The sequence below is a fragment of the Talpa europaea genome (assembly GCF_964194135.1).
Source record: "Talpa europaea genome assembly, chromosome: 10".
In the NCBI taxonomy this organism is placed as follows: domain Eukaryota; kingdom Metazoa; phylum Chordata; class Mammalia; order Eulipotyphla; family Talpidae; genus Talpa; species Talpa europaea.
The window spans coordinates 17,982,700-17,999,161 of NC_140077.1; the positions used below are offsets into that span (position 1 = coordinate 17,982,700).

General features: G+C 34.1%; 1 protein-coding gene across 2 annotated transcripts in view; it reads right to left on the reverse strand.

The window, feature by feature from the left end:
• Positions 1-239: 239 nt before the first annotated feature.
• SLK (STE20 like kinase) overlaps positions 240-16,462 on the reverse strand; it is a gene marked incomplete at both ends in the record, with an annotated part of 44,142 nt that continues 27,919 nt past the window's right edge. The window contains 8 exons of one of the 2 annotated variants that reach the window (XM_084244645.1): positions 240-386; positions 3,877-3,990; positions 4,858-4,983; positions 5,533-5,721; positions 6,536-6,660; positions 7,228-7,357; positions 13,779-13,871; positions 16,246-16,425. In XM_084244645.1, the coding sequence (XP_084100771.1) occupies positions 240-386; positions 3,877-3,990; positions 4,858-4,983; positions 5,533-5,721; positions 6,536-6,660; positions 7,228-7,357; positions 13,779-13,871; positions 16,246-16,425 (1,104 nt within the window). The remainder of the gene's footprint in view (positions 387-3,876; positions 3,991-4,857; positions 4,984-5,532; positions 5,722-6,535; positions 6,661-7,227; positions 7,358-13,778; positions 13,872-16,245; positions 16,426-16,462) is intronic. The other variant, XM_084244646.1, reaches the window with a different exon arrangement.

Genomic DNA, 16,462 nt, shown 5'->3' on the forward strand with positions numbered 1-16,462 from the left:
AAGTAATATACAATATTACCTTAGGGAATTACTGCACGATGCTTTTTTGCCAACATGGCCCAGCATGTGTCTTGGTTCCTTTCCCTTCATCTTTGCTAATAAACAACAAAAAACACCTAAAAGGTGAGGGAGGTGATTGTCTTCATGAGCTCTCTGACATAGACTGTGGCAGAAGATGAAAGGATAGAATGACTTATTTCAAACACCAAAATCAACCACAGAATGCATTTGTTCCATTGCTATGATCCCGTGGAATGCAAACTAGGAATAGGATAGAATTTGGAAATCCGGCTCTGTGTTGATGGGTTAAGGCATTCAGACTCCCCGGTCATTTTAAAGAATACTTCCTGTTCCTGCAGCTTCCTGGCAAACTCTTCTTCCAGTGTCTTGAAAAGGAAGGGGAAAAGAAATTATGTGTTGATATTACAAAGAGAATTTACTCTGACAATCCAGAGCAAACACTCTCCATATTTTACCCTAAGAAAAACCAGACTACTCAACAGTTAGGACCACAGGCTGTGCACAGCCTTAGGTTCAGCCTTCTGAATGGAATAACTTGGATCAATTACTTAATTTCTCTGTATTACAAAATTATTTAATTCTGCTGTAAAATAGTGGTCATACCACCTACCTCACTGGGTTACAATGTAAGGGTTAAACGTGATGATGTACATAAAAGAGACTAGGCACTCAACAGATGGCACCTATTATTAACTATTATCTGTAGCTCCCATGCAGTACTTAGCATTTTCCTTTTCATTTCAATTATTGATATGCATATTTTTTTCTTCAACGCTGTTTGGAGGTAATACCTAAAGCAGATTCAGCTTTATATCACCACAATACAAAGCAAATATGGTAAGTGCTTGATAAATATCTGAAATATCAATGACTGTGTAGACAAGAAATTTAGGAATAAGTGCTGCTATAGAGGTACAAAGTACAGGAAAAGACAGAAAGACACAGGAAGGTTTTTCAGAAGAGGTGAAACATGAGCTTAGCCTTAAAGGAAAGATGATAATTTGATCAACAGAATAGGGAAGGCATGCCTGACAGGAAGCTGAAACAATGTGCAAAGGCTAGAAACCCCTGAGTTGGTGTGAGTAATGTGATTATACCTAGTCCTCAAATATGAATTGGGAACCAAGTGGCTAGTGGGAAATAAAGCTAGAAAGACCGGCTACGGAATGTGTAGTACTATGAAAGCTTTAAACTTGGGTCAATTACTGATACTTCTCTTTATTACAGAATTTTTACTTTTTCTGCTATAAAGAAGAATAATACCATCTACTTCAATGGGTTGCTATGTAAGAATTAAATGTCATAATGATGTATTTAATACATACTAGGCATTCAATAGATGGTGCCTATTATATTAACTATTATCTGCCTCTTTGAGTCAAACCGTGGCATTTATATTTTATTCTGGTAGAACTGAAGATTTATCGACACCACTATGACAGTATCAGAGGTGTTCCTGAGATAAATACTCTGGAGATGGCAGGCAAGTAGAAAGAAAGAAAAGGGAACCAGAGACCAGAAGGCCCACTGAACAGTAACATACAATTTTAAGCAATAAGATGACAGTAATAGGAAAGAGGATTATTATGAAAAGAGTCAACATTATTTATCATCTGATTAAATATGGGGTACATTGGAAATGAAAAATAATTCCAGTTTCTAGGCTAGATGTCAACTAAGAGAACTGGAATACTGGATAAAAAATCTGATATGGGGGGAACTGGATAGCGGTGGGATAGATGAGATGGAGATGAAGGAAAAAGCATACTGAATTTAGTTTTATTTCCACTGAGTTCACATTTTGTAGTTCACAATGTACTGATCATTTGCTATGTACCAGAAACTGCTCTAGAAACAGTATTTATCAGTGACCAAAGAGATGGCGCTCTTGCTTTAAAGGAGCTTATGTTCTCATGGGAGAAGACAAACAGTAACAAAATGTGTCTTGTGATGATGAATGTTATGAAGAGAAACAGAAGATGAGGGAATCAAAAAGAGAACATCCAGATGGAAAATGGCCGTTTGGAGCATGAATCAATAATAATAAAAAATAATAATAGCAACCACTTAGTTGAACTCTGTCTATAATCCAGGTGTGAGGACAAGTGTTAAACACACATCATTTAATTATCTTAACAACTATGAATTAGGTAGGTAGTTACCATCTTCATTTTACAAATGAAGACAACTGGGCTTAGTAATGTTATGTAACAAAATTAATCAGTGCCAACATTAATATGAGAACCCAAATTTTTATGACTTTAGAGTTTACACTTTATACAATCCCCACTAGACAAGTTTTGGAATTGTCCTTAACTATGCAACCACTGAAGCCAGGACTAGCTAAAGATCATCCAGATAAAGAAAATAGCAACAGGTGACTGGAAGATAAAGCATGAATAAAGGTAGAGAAAGAACAGAGTTATAACACCAAAATCACCTGAGAAGGCAATTTTATGAAGAAAGATTTTTAATGAGAATAGTCAGATAATGCTACAGGATTAGGTTATTAATAACTCATTTATCATCATTGTCAACAAGCTCAACTAGGGAGCAGACCACAAAGAGTTAAAGAAGAATCTGGAGAAAGGGACTTCTCACTGTTAGCTTTCTGTACCTTGTGTATTCTGAATCACATAACTGTATCTATTAATACTAAATTTTAAATGAAAAAGTCACATTATCAATTGATTTAGTCATTTCACTTCCTCTGGAAATCTTTAGTACATACTTGGTGCTAAGTACATTACCTCCTGGACTGATTGTCTGATTAGATGAATGGAAACAAGGAATGGTTAAAGTGCACACAGCAGACAGGAAAACCAAGAGAAAATAAAGGCTTAAATCTGAGAGTTATTAAATGAAGAGGATCATAAGTGCCAGCAAAAGCAGAGTTGAAATGGCTGATCAACTGGACCAGGCCAAAAGGGAGTAAAGTACAAACAGGGAAGGTGGTTGGCTAGGGGCGGAGAGAGGCCACTGCTCTTTTATTAGACTGCCAGCTAACAGAGCATACCAGGTCCTTATAATCTGTTTCCAGTTAATCTGTCCAGACTAAATTGCCATCATTTCCTTCCTTTCCCTCCCTAATGCCTACAAAGGCACACACTTCCCCTAGTGCTCCAACAATAGGGAGCTACTGATGATTCTTGGATACACCATTTCCACTCATTTTCTCCTCTATTTAAATTGCCCATCCCTCAAACTGTCTGGCCAGCAAAACCTCATTCACCTCTGACGCCTCACTGGGATTACAAGGCATCTTCTCTCCAAGCTTCCATGACCTGTTTCCAAGCAAACTCACGCATTCCTCCTTTCACTGTCTATGTGTGCTCCTCTCTCTGGTGCCTTCTCTTACCCTTTCAGAGCAATGACCCTGCTAACCTGGAAATGTTGTTACTAGATTCTGAACCTTTGGGGGAACAGAGACGTTATCTCTTCATCTCAGAATCTCCCACTCTTGAGACTACACTTCATTTTTATTACGTAAAAAGCCAATAGCTGGGGGCCTCCCCTGGTGGTGGAGCAGTTAGGCGCTGGGCTGCCGGCGAGGGTCCCACAAGGCACGCAGACCTCTCCTGCTGTGCCTGCTGCTCCCCTCAGTAGTGTATTTCATCAGTCTTCCTGTTCTGTTCCCCGCTCTGGCTGCTCCCCTCAGTAGTGTATTTCGTCAGTCTTCCTGTTCTGTTCCCCGCTCTGGCTCTGGTGAGCCCTCTCACCCTCCCGTGCTTTTGAGTGTACCCAGTGCTTATATAAATAAATAAATAAATAAATAGCCAATAGCTGGGTGGAAGGGTGGGTGGCTGGATGGATGGACGGATGCAAATATATTTTAAATAAAGCTTTTAAAATCACCTTCTTCCTGGGCCGCAGCTTCTCTCTCCAGTCCTTCAGCTCTTGGCTGTGCTCCTCGTCCAGCTCCTTTAGCTTCTGAGTCTCGTGTTCAACCAGCAGGTGGCATTTCTCATTCTGAGAGTAACATTTGGATTAAAGAAGTATCACATTGATTTGGCAATTTTTCACAAATACAATTATCTTCCAAAACCATAAATTACTCATCAAACATCAAATTAGTACTGAGGCTTGAATTCTCCTCTAGAAACAAGACTTCTAGGAAGAGTCAGAACTCCATTCCTCAATCTAGAAGCTAGATCTCTAACCACATGAAAAGAACTTAAAGCATTAGTTTGATCCTATTTTTCCTTTCTAAAAGGGTCTGCTTATAAAACTGACACTTCAGAGGGCAGTTTGCATGCATGTTACCTATTGCTGCAACAATGAGGTATTAGAAACTATTCTAGGAACTAGTAAGGTAAGCAAATATGTACGCACAATTTATACACTACTCTGAAACTCTGAACATTTTAGGCTGGATACTTTAGGTAAAACCCCAAAACAGTACTCTCTAAAGTAACCTTTAATTTTCTTAGAAGAAAAATTCTCATATAGTTTATTATATTTTTCAAACACCTTGAAGAAAATAAACTATTTCAGAATCTGATAACAAAGCTGCCTATCACTTTGAAAACTGCTCATCTTCTTTGAAAAACAAACTAAAAGTACTAAAAATAAACTAAAAATTTTTAAAACAAATGTTGCAAAAGATTCAATTTCTTAGATTTTAATTTAGCTTTATGTTTATATTGATCATAGTTATATAAAATCTAAACAAATGCCTACTATGCCAACTTCCATCTGGGTCTACATAGGAAAAAAACTCTAAACCCCAGCATTTTATAAGTACAGTACAGTGTACTTTGGTGAGTTACTATCTCCTGAAAACCCGAGACCCATGCTGCCTTCTACCCCAGCTCTGCTTTCATGCTCTATAACCACCTGCAGCTGATGTAGCTCTCGCACGTTGGCTTCACACTGCAACTGAAGGTCCCGCATTTGATTTTCATGTTTTTGATGCTGAGCCATTCTCTCATTTTTCTGTCTCTTTTCTTCTTGAGCAGCAAACTATAAATAAGAAAAACAAAAGACAATGGTTAATAAGCAAATTAATTTCTGCATTTTTCAAAAGTGTAATTAAGGAATTTAACAAAACTGAAAAGTATGGTAAGCTAAAGGGGCAAGTAATAATATGCTGTGGCTCAAAGCTGGAATCTACATCATGGTTTTGGTGAGGAGGGGGAATACTTCTAATTAGCCTTGTTTCTCCTAATTGCTTAGTGACCTCAGTTCATTTGTGTGTTGGAACTGTAGAATATAGTGGGGCCATATATTTTGACTTAAAAAGCTCTCCAAGTCTTCTCACTCCCAGGGCTGGTCTAAGGACTGGTCTATCCCAGGATCTGGTATGGGGGTTGAGGGACGGAGGGATTTGCCCTCTGTGGCCCCCACCATGGGAAGACTAAGTTGTATATGCCATGTATCTGGACCTAGTCATAGAACTAAAGAAACTTCAGTAAGCCCAAGATGCCTCTAAATGTTTACAACAGTCATGTGGGCATTTCCTAAAATGCTGGGATTTATGTATTTTAAACCTAAAATAATTTGTCCACTTACCTGTTTAATTTTGTCACGGTCCTGGTCTGGTGAGGCTGTTGAGTTAATTCTCAAACTTTTCTTAAACATGGCCATTCGAGTCTTGGCTTCACTTCGCTGAATCTTAGGCAGTCTTGCTCTTTCTTGAGTCTGTCTGTTTTTCAATTCCTCAATAAGTCGTTGATTATAACGCTGCATTTGTTCTGTTTCCTAAGAAAACAACAGCATCCAGGAATACAGCATAATTTAATATTCATACACAGGTATGTACATACACATGTATGTTCAAATATGTCATTTCATTATTTTCCAAAATTACTCTCCCTTGTTACTGACCAGCAAAATATTAAGCAAAAAATAATTTTAAAGAAAAATAAAACTATTAGAAATAAGAGTCTTATATTGAAACTTGCTTTTATTAAGTATACAGAATCCATATTTTAAAAATAACTAAACCAGGGCCTCCCAGGTGGTACAAGGGGTTAAGTCTCAGTGCTATTAAGTTATCCTCAGCCACTGCAGCATGAGTTCAATCCCAGCCAGGGAGCTAACCGACATGGTGCAGCAGACCTCTCCTGTCTTGCCTGCTGCTCCCCTCAGCAGTGTATTTCAGTCAATCGGCCTGTTCTGTTCCCCGCTCTGTCTCTGGTGAATCCTCTCACCTCCCCCCATCTCTGACCTACACCACAGATCTTATATGCATAAGTAAATAAAATAAATCCTTAAAAATAAATAAAACTAAACCCATAAATGGAGCCAAAATAGATACATTTGAAAGACCAGATGAAAATTATAATATGTAAGATGCCTTTAAGCATTGTAATCGGTTACCTCCCTTGGTATCAGTAGGAAAGAAGTTTATAATCATGATCAAGATACAATTAATAACTCAAAACTTAATGGAAATTTTAGGATAAAAGAAAGGAAATCCAAAATTCATTCTCCAAGAAACATGTTTCAAAGTGAATTGTTCTGCAAACTTTAAAATGAACAAAAAGAATGAACAAAATTTCCTTTCATTCACCTTCTCATGGCGCTTAAGCAGCTGATGTCTTTGCATGAAATACTGATCTTTAAGTTGCTGTTTCAGCAACTGGTGTTTTTCTTGTAAGTGTCGTTCTTCAAGTTCCCAAATTGCAGCTTCTCGAGCTAAAAGAAAGCAATTTTCAAAATGTCTCTTTGCTCTTTTTACTATGTATTTTGGTCTTCATTTTTAAATATTTACCAAAAACGTGTTCTATGTACGCTAACTTAAACATATATTGACGTCCTGAGTTATAAATGAAATATTACCAAAGACAGGAAGTCCAACTCCAGCACCAAAATTCTATTTAATTATCTTAATCAGAAAGAAAAAATATCTTAATTATTTGTTAGGGGAAATAAGTACTTAAGATCCCCTTCTAACATGTAGGCATTAAGTACACCAAAAGTTATAAGACATAATTAGAATTCCAAAGTACACAGGTATATTTCCGGATTATTTGGACAAAAAGATGTTTCAAAGATTACATGGTTATGGTCAAAAAGGAATTCTGTATATTGCAGAATTTCCTAAATTTACGAAGTATTTTCCTGTTATTTACCTGAATTTTCTTTATCTTTTCCTCTACCACTCTAGTAAAGGAAAGCATTCAAATAAATCCAAGGTCTATCTCAGTAAAGTTTTTGGGCTATCACTTTCTACATGTACACATGCTGCGTAATTTTATATACCTCTCATGAGCTGCTGTTTGTTGTTCAGGCACTCTCTCTCAATATTGGCTAATTCTGCCTTTTGCTGCTGGATGATCTTTTTCAGAGAGCCATCCAATTCTTGTTGTTGCTTCTGAACAAACTCTTGTTCCTATTAGACATAGTTAACCATCAGTTAACAAACAAGTATCTATTGAGCAAAACATCCACTTATCCATATGACTGTATATATTAGTGATTAACAAGTTCTCTAAACCAAGTTTCTAAAAATTCAATTTAAAAAATCACCAATATTATACAATATAAATATATAACACAAATGTATTAGTCATCCAATTCAAGGCAAGAAAAAAAATACCATAATACAAAATATGCTAAACTCACTACCAAGAATACACTCAAAAAAAAAAAAAAACTATAACCCACTCATATTTAAAAAGTCCTATTACACTGACATCTTTGTGAAAATAAATCTACAGCTTCTAAAATTGTTATGTTCCACTATACAAGACTATTCTTGTCTTGTATAAGATACAAGAATAATAAATTCCTTTTAGGAAGACAATAAAGAGCAAATAAGTAAAACATCCAAGAATTTTAAACTATTTTTGTAAAAAATAATAATAATAAAGGAAGAAATAATACGGCTATACTAATAGAGATAGCCTGTGCCTAAAAAGAAGAGCAACAGTTTGAGGGCTTAATGAGAAATAATTCATAGCCAGAGAAACATGAACCAGTAATAGGAAAGTGAGTTACATTTTATAACTCTATAAATAAAATTCCATAAAAACAGAGAATTCTATCAATATGTTTTGAGATTCACACATTCATTCAACAAATACTAAGTACAAATTTTCTGCCCAAATGCCAATTAAGCTTTTTAAAAAAACTCTTCAATTACTGCATAAGGCAAGAAAATTTTTAAATGACTTAAGGTTTTTGTATTAGAGCACACATACACCAAGAAAAAGGAGCAATATCCAAACTGAAGAAATGTAAGTTTTGTCAGTAAATGGATCTCCATCCTTCTCTCAGCAGTTACAGCAGTTTATGATTAGCTCAAAGGATACTCTCATCAATCTCAGTGTGGATTTAGAAATTCAGGGTTGAAGCAGCACTTCACCTATAATTCCTCCTCTTACATCCAAAAGACAAAACCCAAAGATCCATTTGGAAATTATTCTATAGGCCTTGGACAGACTCTGACAGGAACTAGATCACTACCAGCCTGGTCTTTAATGCAAAAAGAATGAGTCTAACAGTGGTCCTCAAGGAGCTTGCCTTACTAATATTTTTCCAGAGGTGAGTATCAGGTCTTACCATTCATGATATCCTGTTAACCGTCAGTTAACAAACAAGTATCTACTGAGCAAAACATCCATTTATCCATATGACTGTATAGATTAATGATTAACAAGTTCTCTAAACCAAGTTTCTAAAGTTAATTCGATTTAAAAAATCACCAATATTATACAATATAAATATATAACATAAACTTGGGACTCATAAATGCTACTGTCTCATCTGCATCATAACTTGTATTTTAACATAGATACTAATAGACAGTAGCAGAAAGATTAATGCATCATCTCTATAAAATATAATTGCTAACTGACTCAAACTGAATATTTACACTGAACTATCTACAATAAGATCTTTTGAGTTTTAAAGAGATGCAAAATCTCCATACCTATCTTTTAAACAATTATAACAAAGAAAGTTGTTCAAGTTTTTCTTCTTCCTACAGTAAATATCATTTGTAATAAAAATTGTTACTCTAACTTCACTGTAAAATTTCTACATGCAAACTGTTTAATAAACTTAATATAACCTGTAGACATATGAAATGATTCTCCCTGGTTTAACACTTTTACCACTGGCTTGCATAAAGGACTTTTGAAAAATATATGTGTGAACAGAAACAATGGGCTCAAATTAACTAGTGTAAATATAAATATTGACACACAAAGAAATCAAGTGCAAAATTACAAGATGGAATGAAGAAATGCCACTAGCATGAATGTAATTTCTTATGAACACAATTTTTGCTATTACTATATTTTTACCTGTAGTAAACAAGATAAGCATTCAGTTTAAAGAAAATCTCTGTATTTCTTTAAAAGCATTTTCTAAATACTAAGCACCATACTAGTTACAGGTTACTAAACTTAGTAAAAGACAGTATTACCTCAAAGAGCTGCCACTCTGTTGGTCCTAAATTGGTTTTGTCCATCACCCACATAAAGAATAGTGGGCCTCTTCCCTTAACGTTACACTTTCAAAGTCAAAAGTAAAACATGCCACAAAATGAAAAACTAAAAGAACCACAGAAGTATGCCCTGAAGAGCTAATACATCAAGGCAAAAGAGGGAAGACTGTCATATCTAAACAGGAGAACTAGCATTGTGCTGCTCCAAAAGGTATGAAGAAGGATGGACATGTAAGAGTCAAGGCAGCGGAAGTAAGAAGTGCTTCCTAACACTCAGTCAGCAAAGACAGCAGATACCCTGGAGACTGATGGACTTTCATGATTCAGCAGAGTCTGGACGATTATGTGGTAAAAGATACTGCACAAATGATATCTTAAAGTTAAAAATTACCTGAAAGGTCCCTTATATAAGAGCATATTTTGTTACCTTGAAAGGAAATTTTAATATTACCGAGCTTTCTTAACATCTCCTAACTTCTAAAGCCAAATACAATGCATTCATAATAAAATTTTTCATTAGAAATTACTCTTAGGATCCACAAGAAAGCAGTCTACATTCCAAAATGATTCACAAGTAAGATTCAACTTAAAAAAAAAAAAAATACATGAATTTGATCACTAGGAGTAATTTTATTTTTTTTCTTTTGTTGAAATTTACTAGAAGTAATTTTAAAGTGGACACAAATTTTAAAATGAGTATCCCTGTTTAACTCCTGACAAGGAATTTTATATTAATCAGATAATGATGAACATTGAAAATACAACTTTAGGTTCTAGGAAACTAAGGAAGGGTTATTATATAATGGGCCACTCACACAGAATGTCATCATTTTAACTCAAAAGCTAAAAATGGAATGATCAGAAAAGTGATAGTAATTCATAATTTCTCCCTCTCATTAAAAAAATTAATGTTTTCAAATTTACTCTTTCAGAAAACTGTAGAGTCCAACTGCTCCAAAAATACCAAAAAAAAATAAATAAATAAAATAAAGAGTCTAATTTCAGAAGAGGGGAAAAGAGAAGTTGAAATCAAGCTGTGATCATTCTACCTACTCCAGTTGTGTATGTCAAATATCACAAACAAAAATTAGTGTTAAATGAACTAGCTGCTTTCCTATGTAAACTGTGAGAAAGAATACAGCTTGGAATTCCAGACTTAATTCACAACTACAGCATGGAGAACAGCAAGTCACTATTCATTATGGATACTTTGAATAGCAAAATCCAGAGTTAAATGAAACTAAAATCATTTTTAATATGACTTTTCTGACCATATCCATATTAAAACATCTACATAAACACATATGCAATCAAAATGTCACTTCACACAAAAATAAAAATTTAATCACAGCATTCAATTTCTCACATGTGCAAAGCTCAAAAAACACTGGGAAACTATTTCTTGAAAAAGATGAAAATCTCAAATTAAAATCTTTGGTAGAGTAGCTAGAAAAAAAGAACACTGTATTAGGAGTGTTCGACTTCCAGCTCTACCATTAATCTCTTTCGTGACTGAGGGCAGATAACTTAGTCTTCCCTGCCTGAATTTCTTCACTATATAGCAGATACACTGTATCCCAATATCAGGGTGATGGCAGTAAGAATCAAAAACTCTTTGAAGAGTCAAAACTCTTAGAAGAATACAATACCATCAAGTTCATCTCAGGTTATTACTGTTATAGTCATTACTGACATTATCGTCTATCAGTCTTTTAGATTTTAACACACGAAACTAACAATGAAAAGGCACATGTGAGTCAAAGAAAAAACACGTAAAACAGGAGAAGGCATACTCCCATAAGCACGCGGGACTTACGTCCTGCATTTGGGCGTTGAAGACTGCACAAGATGACAACTGAAAAGACTGAATCATGACCTGGGCAACACCCTGTGGATCAGAATACAAGGTACCTCCCAGGTGAGAATATAGCTCAATGACCTTTTGTAAATGGAAAGAATTATACAAATGCTGAGTTCCTTGAGGCCTTAGTAAGTCATTTAACAAAAGGGCCTCTTTCTCACCTGTAAAATGAAGGATTTGAGTGTTTTCCAAACTCCAATTCAGTACTATTGTTTTATAAACCCATCTAACCTTCTTTTTTTTTTTAAACTCATGCAAAAAAGTCTCAGTTTATAAAACAGACATGAAGTTGTATTGCTTTAAAATAGAAGCACGGGTGCAGAGCTTCACAGGCCCTCTCACTTTTTGAAGGATTCTCAAGCTGTATCTTCCAAAATCAAAAGCTTCTGGAAGCACCATTTTCTGAAAACCACTGGACTAGATGATCTGAAATCAAGTTTTAGCATCTTCAAAAACAGGTAAAAAGAAATACTTTTGAAATCTGTTACATTACTAAATTCCTTATTGAAGTTACAGAAAGAAATTTACCTCAGCTTTCAGCTTTTAGCTGGAAAATACAGGATAGCCCCCAAAATTACATGAAAAATTACCAACAAAGTTTTTATTAAAGCACAGGATCACCAAATTCACTGAACACTAAATTCTCAATTTCAATTCTAGAGGCTGATATATTACCATTTAGAATTCAAAAGTCTATATTCCTTCCTTTACAAGGTGAACTCATTGTTATTATTTGGTTTGAAATTCAATCTACCCAAAAACACATGTGTGGCCAGTAAGGACATCCTCTTCATTTATTAACAAGAGATGGCCAACAACTACTGGGCCAAGCTGCTAACAGTTTATATTAGACACAGAAAGGGTGGCTTAAACATGACAAGAAGTATGGTATGGGGTTTCATTGTGTGAAATGTGAAGCCAAAACTGCATGGATGAGAATTCTGGCTCTAGCACTAACTAAACCTGTGACCTTGGGAGAGTCAACTGTCCCATGCTCCCTCGCCTCTAGAATGGGGGTAATAAAAGTAACTATTTATGTTGTGAGATTATATGACTTCATACAGATAAAACACTTATAATAGTATTTGACACACAGCAAATGCTGTTTTTGTTATGATCACCTTAACTAGTAATCCCCACATCAAGTCAAGAAAAATTTTTCACTGGCACTAGCAAAACAAAACACACACACACACAACTAAATTTACTCAAATAGGATATTTTTAGTAAATTCTGAGGCATTTTTTCTTACATAATTCTAATATTCTTATATCTTCTTATGTTTCTTACATTTAAAATATTCTCTTTTGAAATGATAGCCACAAAAAAAAATTCTAATTTTTGTTTTTAAATAAACTTACTTGGCAAAGTAAAAAAAAAAAAAAAATATTGGCAATCCATTTCTCATCACCCTCAAGTATACATTTTAGTTGTTTCTATGTTTATTTTCATTGCTCTATAAAGATCAAAACTCTGAGAAGCACTTTTAAAATTACATAAAACCAAAATGGCAGGGGGGGAGATGAGAGGGCGAGGGGAAGAAGGACTAGAGTCAAAATAAGGGGGGTGGGTGCAATTGTATGGGGAATATAACCGTAATGAAAATGCATACATTGTGCAAAGATGAAAAATGATGTAAGAATTATATAAAATAAAATATTTTTAAAAAAACAAAATAGAAAGATAATTCAAAGCAATAATTACTATATAATCCTTCCTTGCACTGACATGTAATATAATCAAGCTCACTTCTCTTTGCTCGCAGGATAAGTGCAAGCTTATTTATAAGGAAGGTTGATTCCTGCCGTAAACAACATTGTAAAGTCACATGAGATAATTCTAATAAAAACTCTTGAAAATACTAATTTATCTTGTTTTATAAAGAATTCACACCCCTCTTAATTGGTTCAGCCTTATAACCAACAATCGTTTACTTAGCTAAAAATAATCTATTTTTTAATTGCTAAATTCTGAATCAAAAAGAAAAACATGTTTAACAATAGCTTAATATATAAAATCTGATTTAGGTTGCTTATTTTGCTAAGTTTAACAGTAATAAATGTTTGATCTACCACTTAACATTTTTCTTTTAACTTTGAACTTATAGAGATAATGGTGTTTTACAAAGTGTTGGTTTTGCATGTACATAGCTTATATATTCACCCTCCGTATTTTTCTGTTCTGAAGTTATCAATCAAATATTGACACTACTACTTAAAAATATAAGCTTATCAGGATTAAAGTAGGAATCATTAACATACTTGTTTATTTCATCTGGAGTCAGCTTTCCAAACATTCCACTTAATTTCATATTAGTAACTTAAATGTCACCATTAGCGTGAATTTAGTATTACATAAAGAATATCCTGGGAACCTTTGTATGAGAAGTCAATGTCACATAATAAGTACAGTTAGAATTTACCCTTTCAACCATTGTTTACTGAGCTGTGGAAATAATGCTGCTTTCTGTTTTTAGTAGCAGTAAGCTGCTGCTGTTACCTGAGCATGCTGGCTTTGTGCAAGCTCCTCTTTCCTGCGTTTCATGAGCTCTTTTCTCAGCTCTTTGGGTGCTTTCTCCACTTCATTTATAACCTACAGTGTATAAGCATGCAGGAGGTGGGGAAATAATACTTTCTCCACAGCAAGCATTGTTGTGAGCAGACAAGCTACAAGCCAGATATTAAAGTTGTTAAAAAGTTCCTTACTACATGCATTAGCATAGGTGTTAGTTTGGTGAAAAAGAATGAAAGGACAGAACATGCTTAATCTCAGCGTAGAAAGGGACATTCCACCATGTAAAGGTTAATTAGTTGCTTAATTATCCCTATATATTATTCTCTCTTAAAGATCCAAAGATAATCAGTGAAGAATACTTGTAGTACTGATGCTGAATTAAAGATGAATGATACAAATGACCTTCTTGAAAGATCATAAAATTATATGCACATCTATTGACACTGTTTGAAGTACTGAACATAAAGCTAACACCGGTTATAATAGTGCAAAACTTCATAATTGGCTTGATAAAATCAAAGAAATAATTCTAAATGAAATACATGCAGTTGAACGAGAGAAAAAAAATGAAAAATGAGATCAAGCCTTAGAATAAACTAAGGAGAAACAAGTGGACACTAACTTTTGCTTATACCACTTTATATACAGTGTTATAAAATGAATACATCTTATGATTTTGTGTTAGAGTAGAATACCATTCTCCTTTGCTAACAATTTAAGTCAAACTTAATTATCTAACTATAAAAATCAATTAATACAAGCACTCATAATATAACAGTTCTAGTAAGCTATGAATTTATTACACCAGATAAAGTGCAATTTAGAGTTCCTTCCAATCATTTCAAAATCCTAGATATGAATTTCATTTAACAACAGATCTATAATCGAACTATGGAAAACAACCATGTGTTCAATAAATAGAAGCACCAAAAGCAACCAGATTCCAAATCACCACATGCTATTGATGGCCCGTGAGAGACTGATTTTGATTTAACATAGTGCATTTAAAATTTCTCATTAGCAATTGCTCATGAAACCAAATCACCATTAAAAGGAAGAGACACCTCAAATGCAAGAAGTTTAGCAACAAGGAGAAAAATATAATGTAGTTATTTAAAATATGCATATCACAATTTCAAACATGTTCATGTCTTCATGTCTAAAACTCCTACCCCAAAACAGTAATAATAACTAGAAAATTTTATATATTTAGGATTAAATGATATATTTACCTGTAAATGTTTTGATTTAATCTGATATTAAAAAATATCTTCTTAAGCCTCTTAAAAATAATTTTCAAGAAAATTAACACGTAGTCTCAGTAAAGTCATGCAACAAAGTGTAATTTTTATAAATGGGGGCTACATCAAACTATATACCATCTCATTCACTTTTACCTAAAGAAATCATAGAATATGCTGTTTATTAATGTTTGATTCTATCCTTTTTAAGAAGGTTGACAAGTTCAGCAATAAGATGCTCAATTTTCTTAACATTTAAATGCTAAGTCAATGAATCTAGGTATTTGTTATTTGCAAAAAAGGAAAAAATGCATTCTACTAGTTTGGATGAAATCTTTTTTTCCAGTCTTAGTAGAACTGATCATAATTATTGTACCTGGATAACATGGCACATGACAAAGTAAATTCTCCTCCTACACTAAAGGCATAGAATAAATCATAAAAGCATCTCTGAAACTACTTGTATGTTAAGCTGTCTTAGCTTTATTTTGAGAAGAAAAAGACACACTAATATGTAAATCTTTCTGAACCAATATCAGTCTTTCATAGTAAGCGATACCACAGATTCTCTAACAGTATGGAACTGTTTCAGGGAAAATAAAACTATTCATTCTAAAAAAAATGACTTTTCAGACATTTTCCGCCTGTGCTTCTTCAAAATATCTCACAATGTCATGAACATAATTATAGATATTATTTTTAATTTCAGGTTACTAAGTTTAATGCAGGCACAATGTTCCGAGAGGCAATCAAATTAATAAAGAAAAAACTATTTTAAGTATGAATTAAAAACTACAAATAAATAATGAAATCAACTGTTGCTACCTGTACACACAATATAGTTAAGTATTCTTGATGAAAATATTTCTATATAAAGGCCTTAAATGCTGCATTAGTAAAGGAGAAGTGTTAAACTGGAAGGAAAATGAATTAGACTCAATTTAAAGACTTGGTTAAAGGTTAAGCTAAACATTTAATGGTAGTTTATGAATTTGAACTGGCCATTAAAACCCCTTATAGTTAGCTTTCTTGGCAGCAAAATGAGATAACACCTGGCCAAACAACTACCCAGCATGGTTTTTGGGAAGACCAAATAAAAGAATGAAGGAATGTTAAGTTTAACTATAAAGAATTATTCCTAATTTCTTAGACAGTATTAAGTGTACATTAAAAGAGTAGCTTTAAGAATTAAAAGCAATAGGTACACTTACCTCCTTCTTTCGATTCTTTAACATATTCTGAAATTTGGACAATTCTTTCTCCTGTTCTCCTTTAATTCGTTTTGCTTCATCTCGCAAGCGATTTGTGTGTTCTTGTTCTAGACGTTCAATAGTCTGTTTCTGCTGCTTTTCTAGATTCTCAATTTCTTGGTCATATTGTCGTTTTTTGCTCTGTAAAACAACTCAAGATCATATAACTTTTCTATCA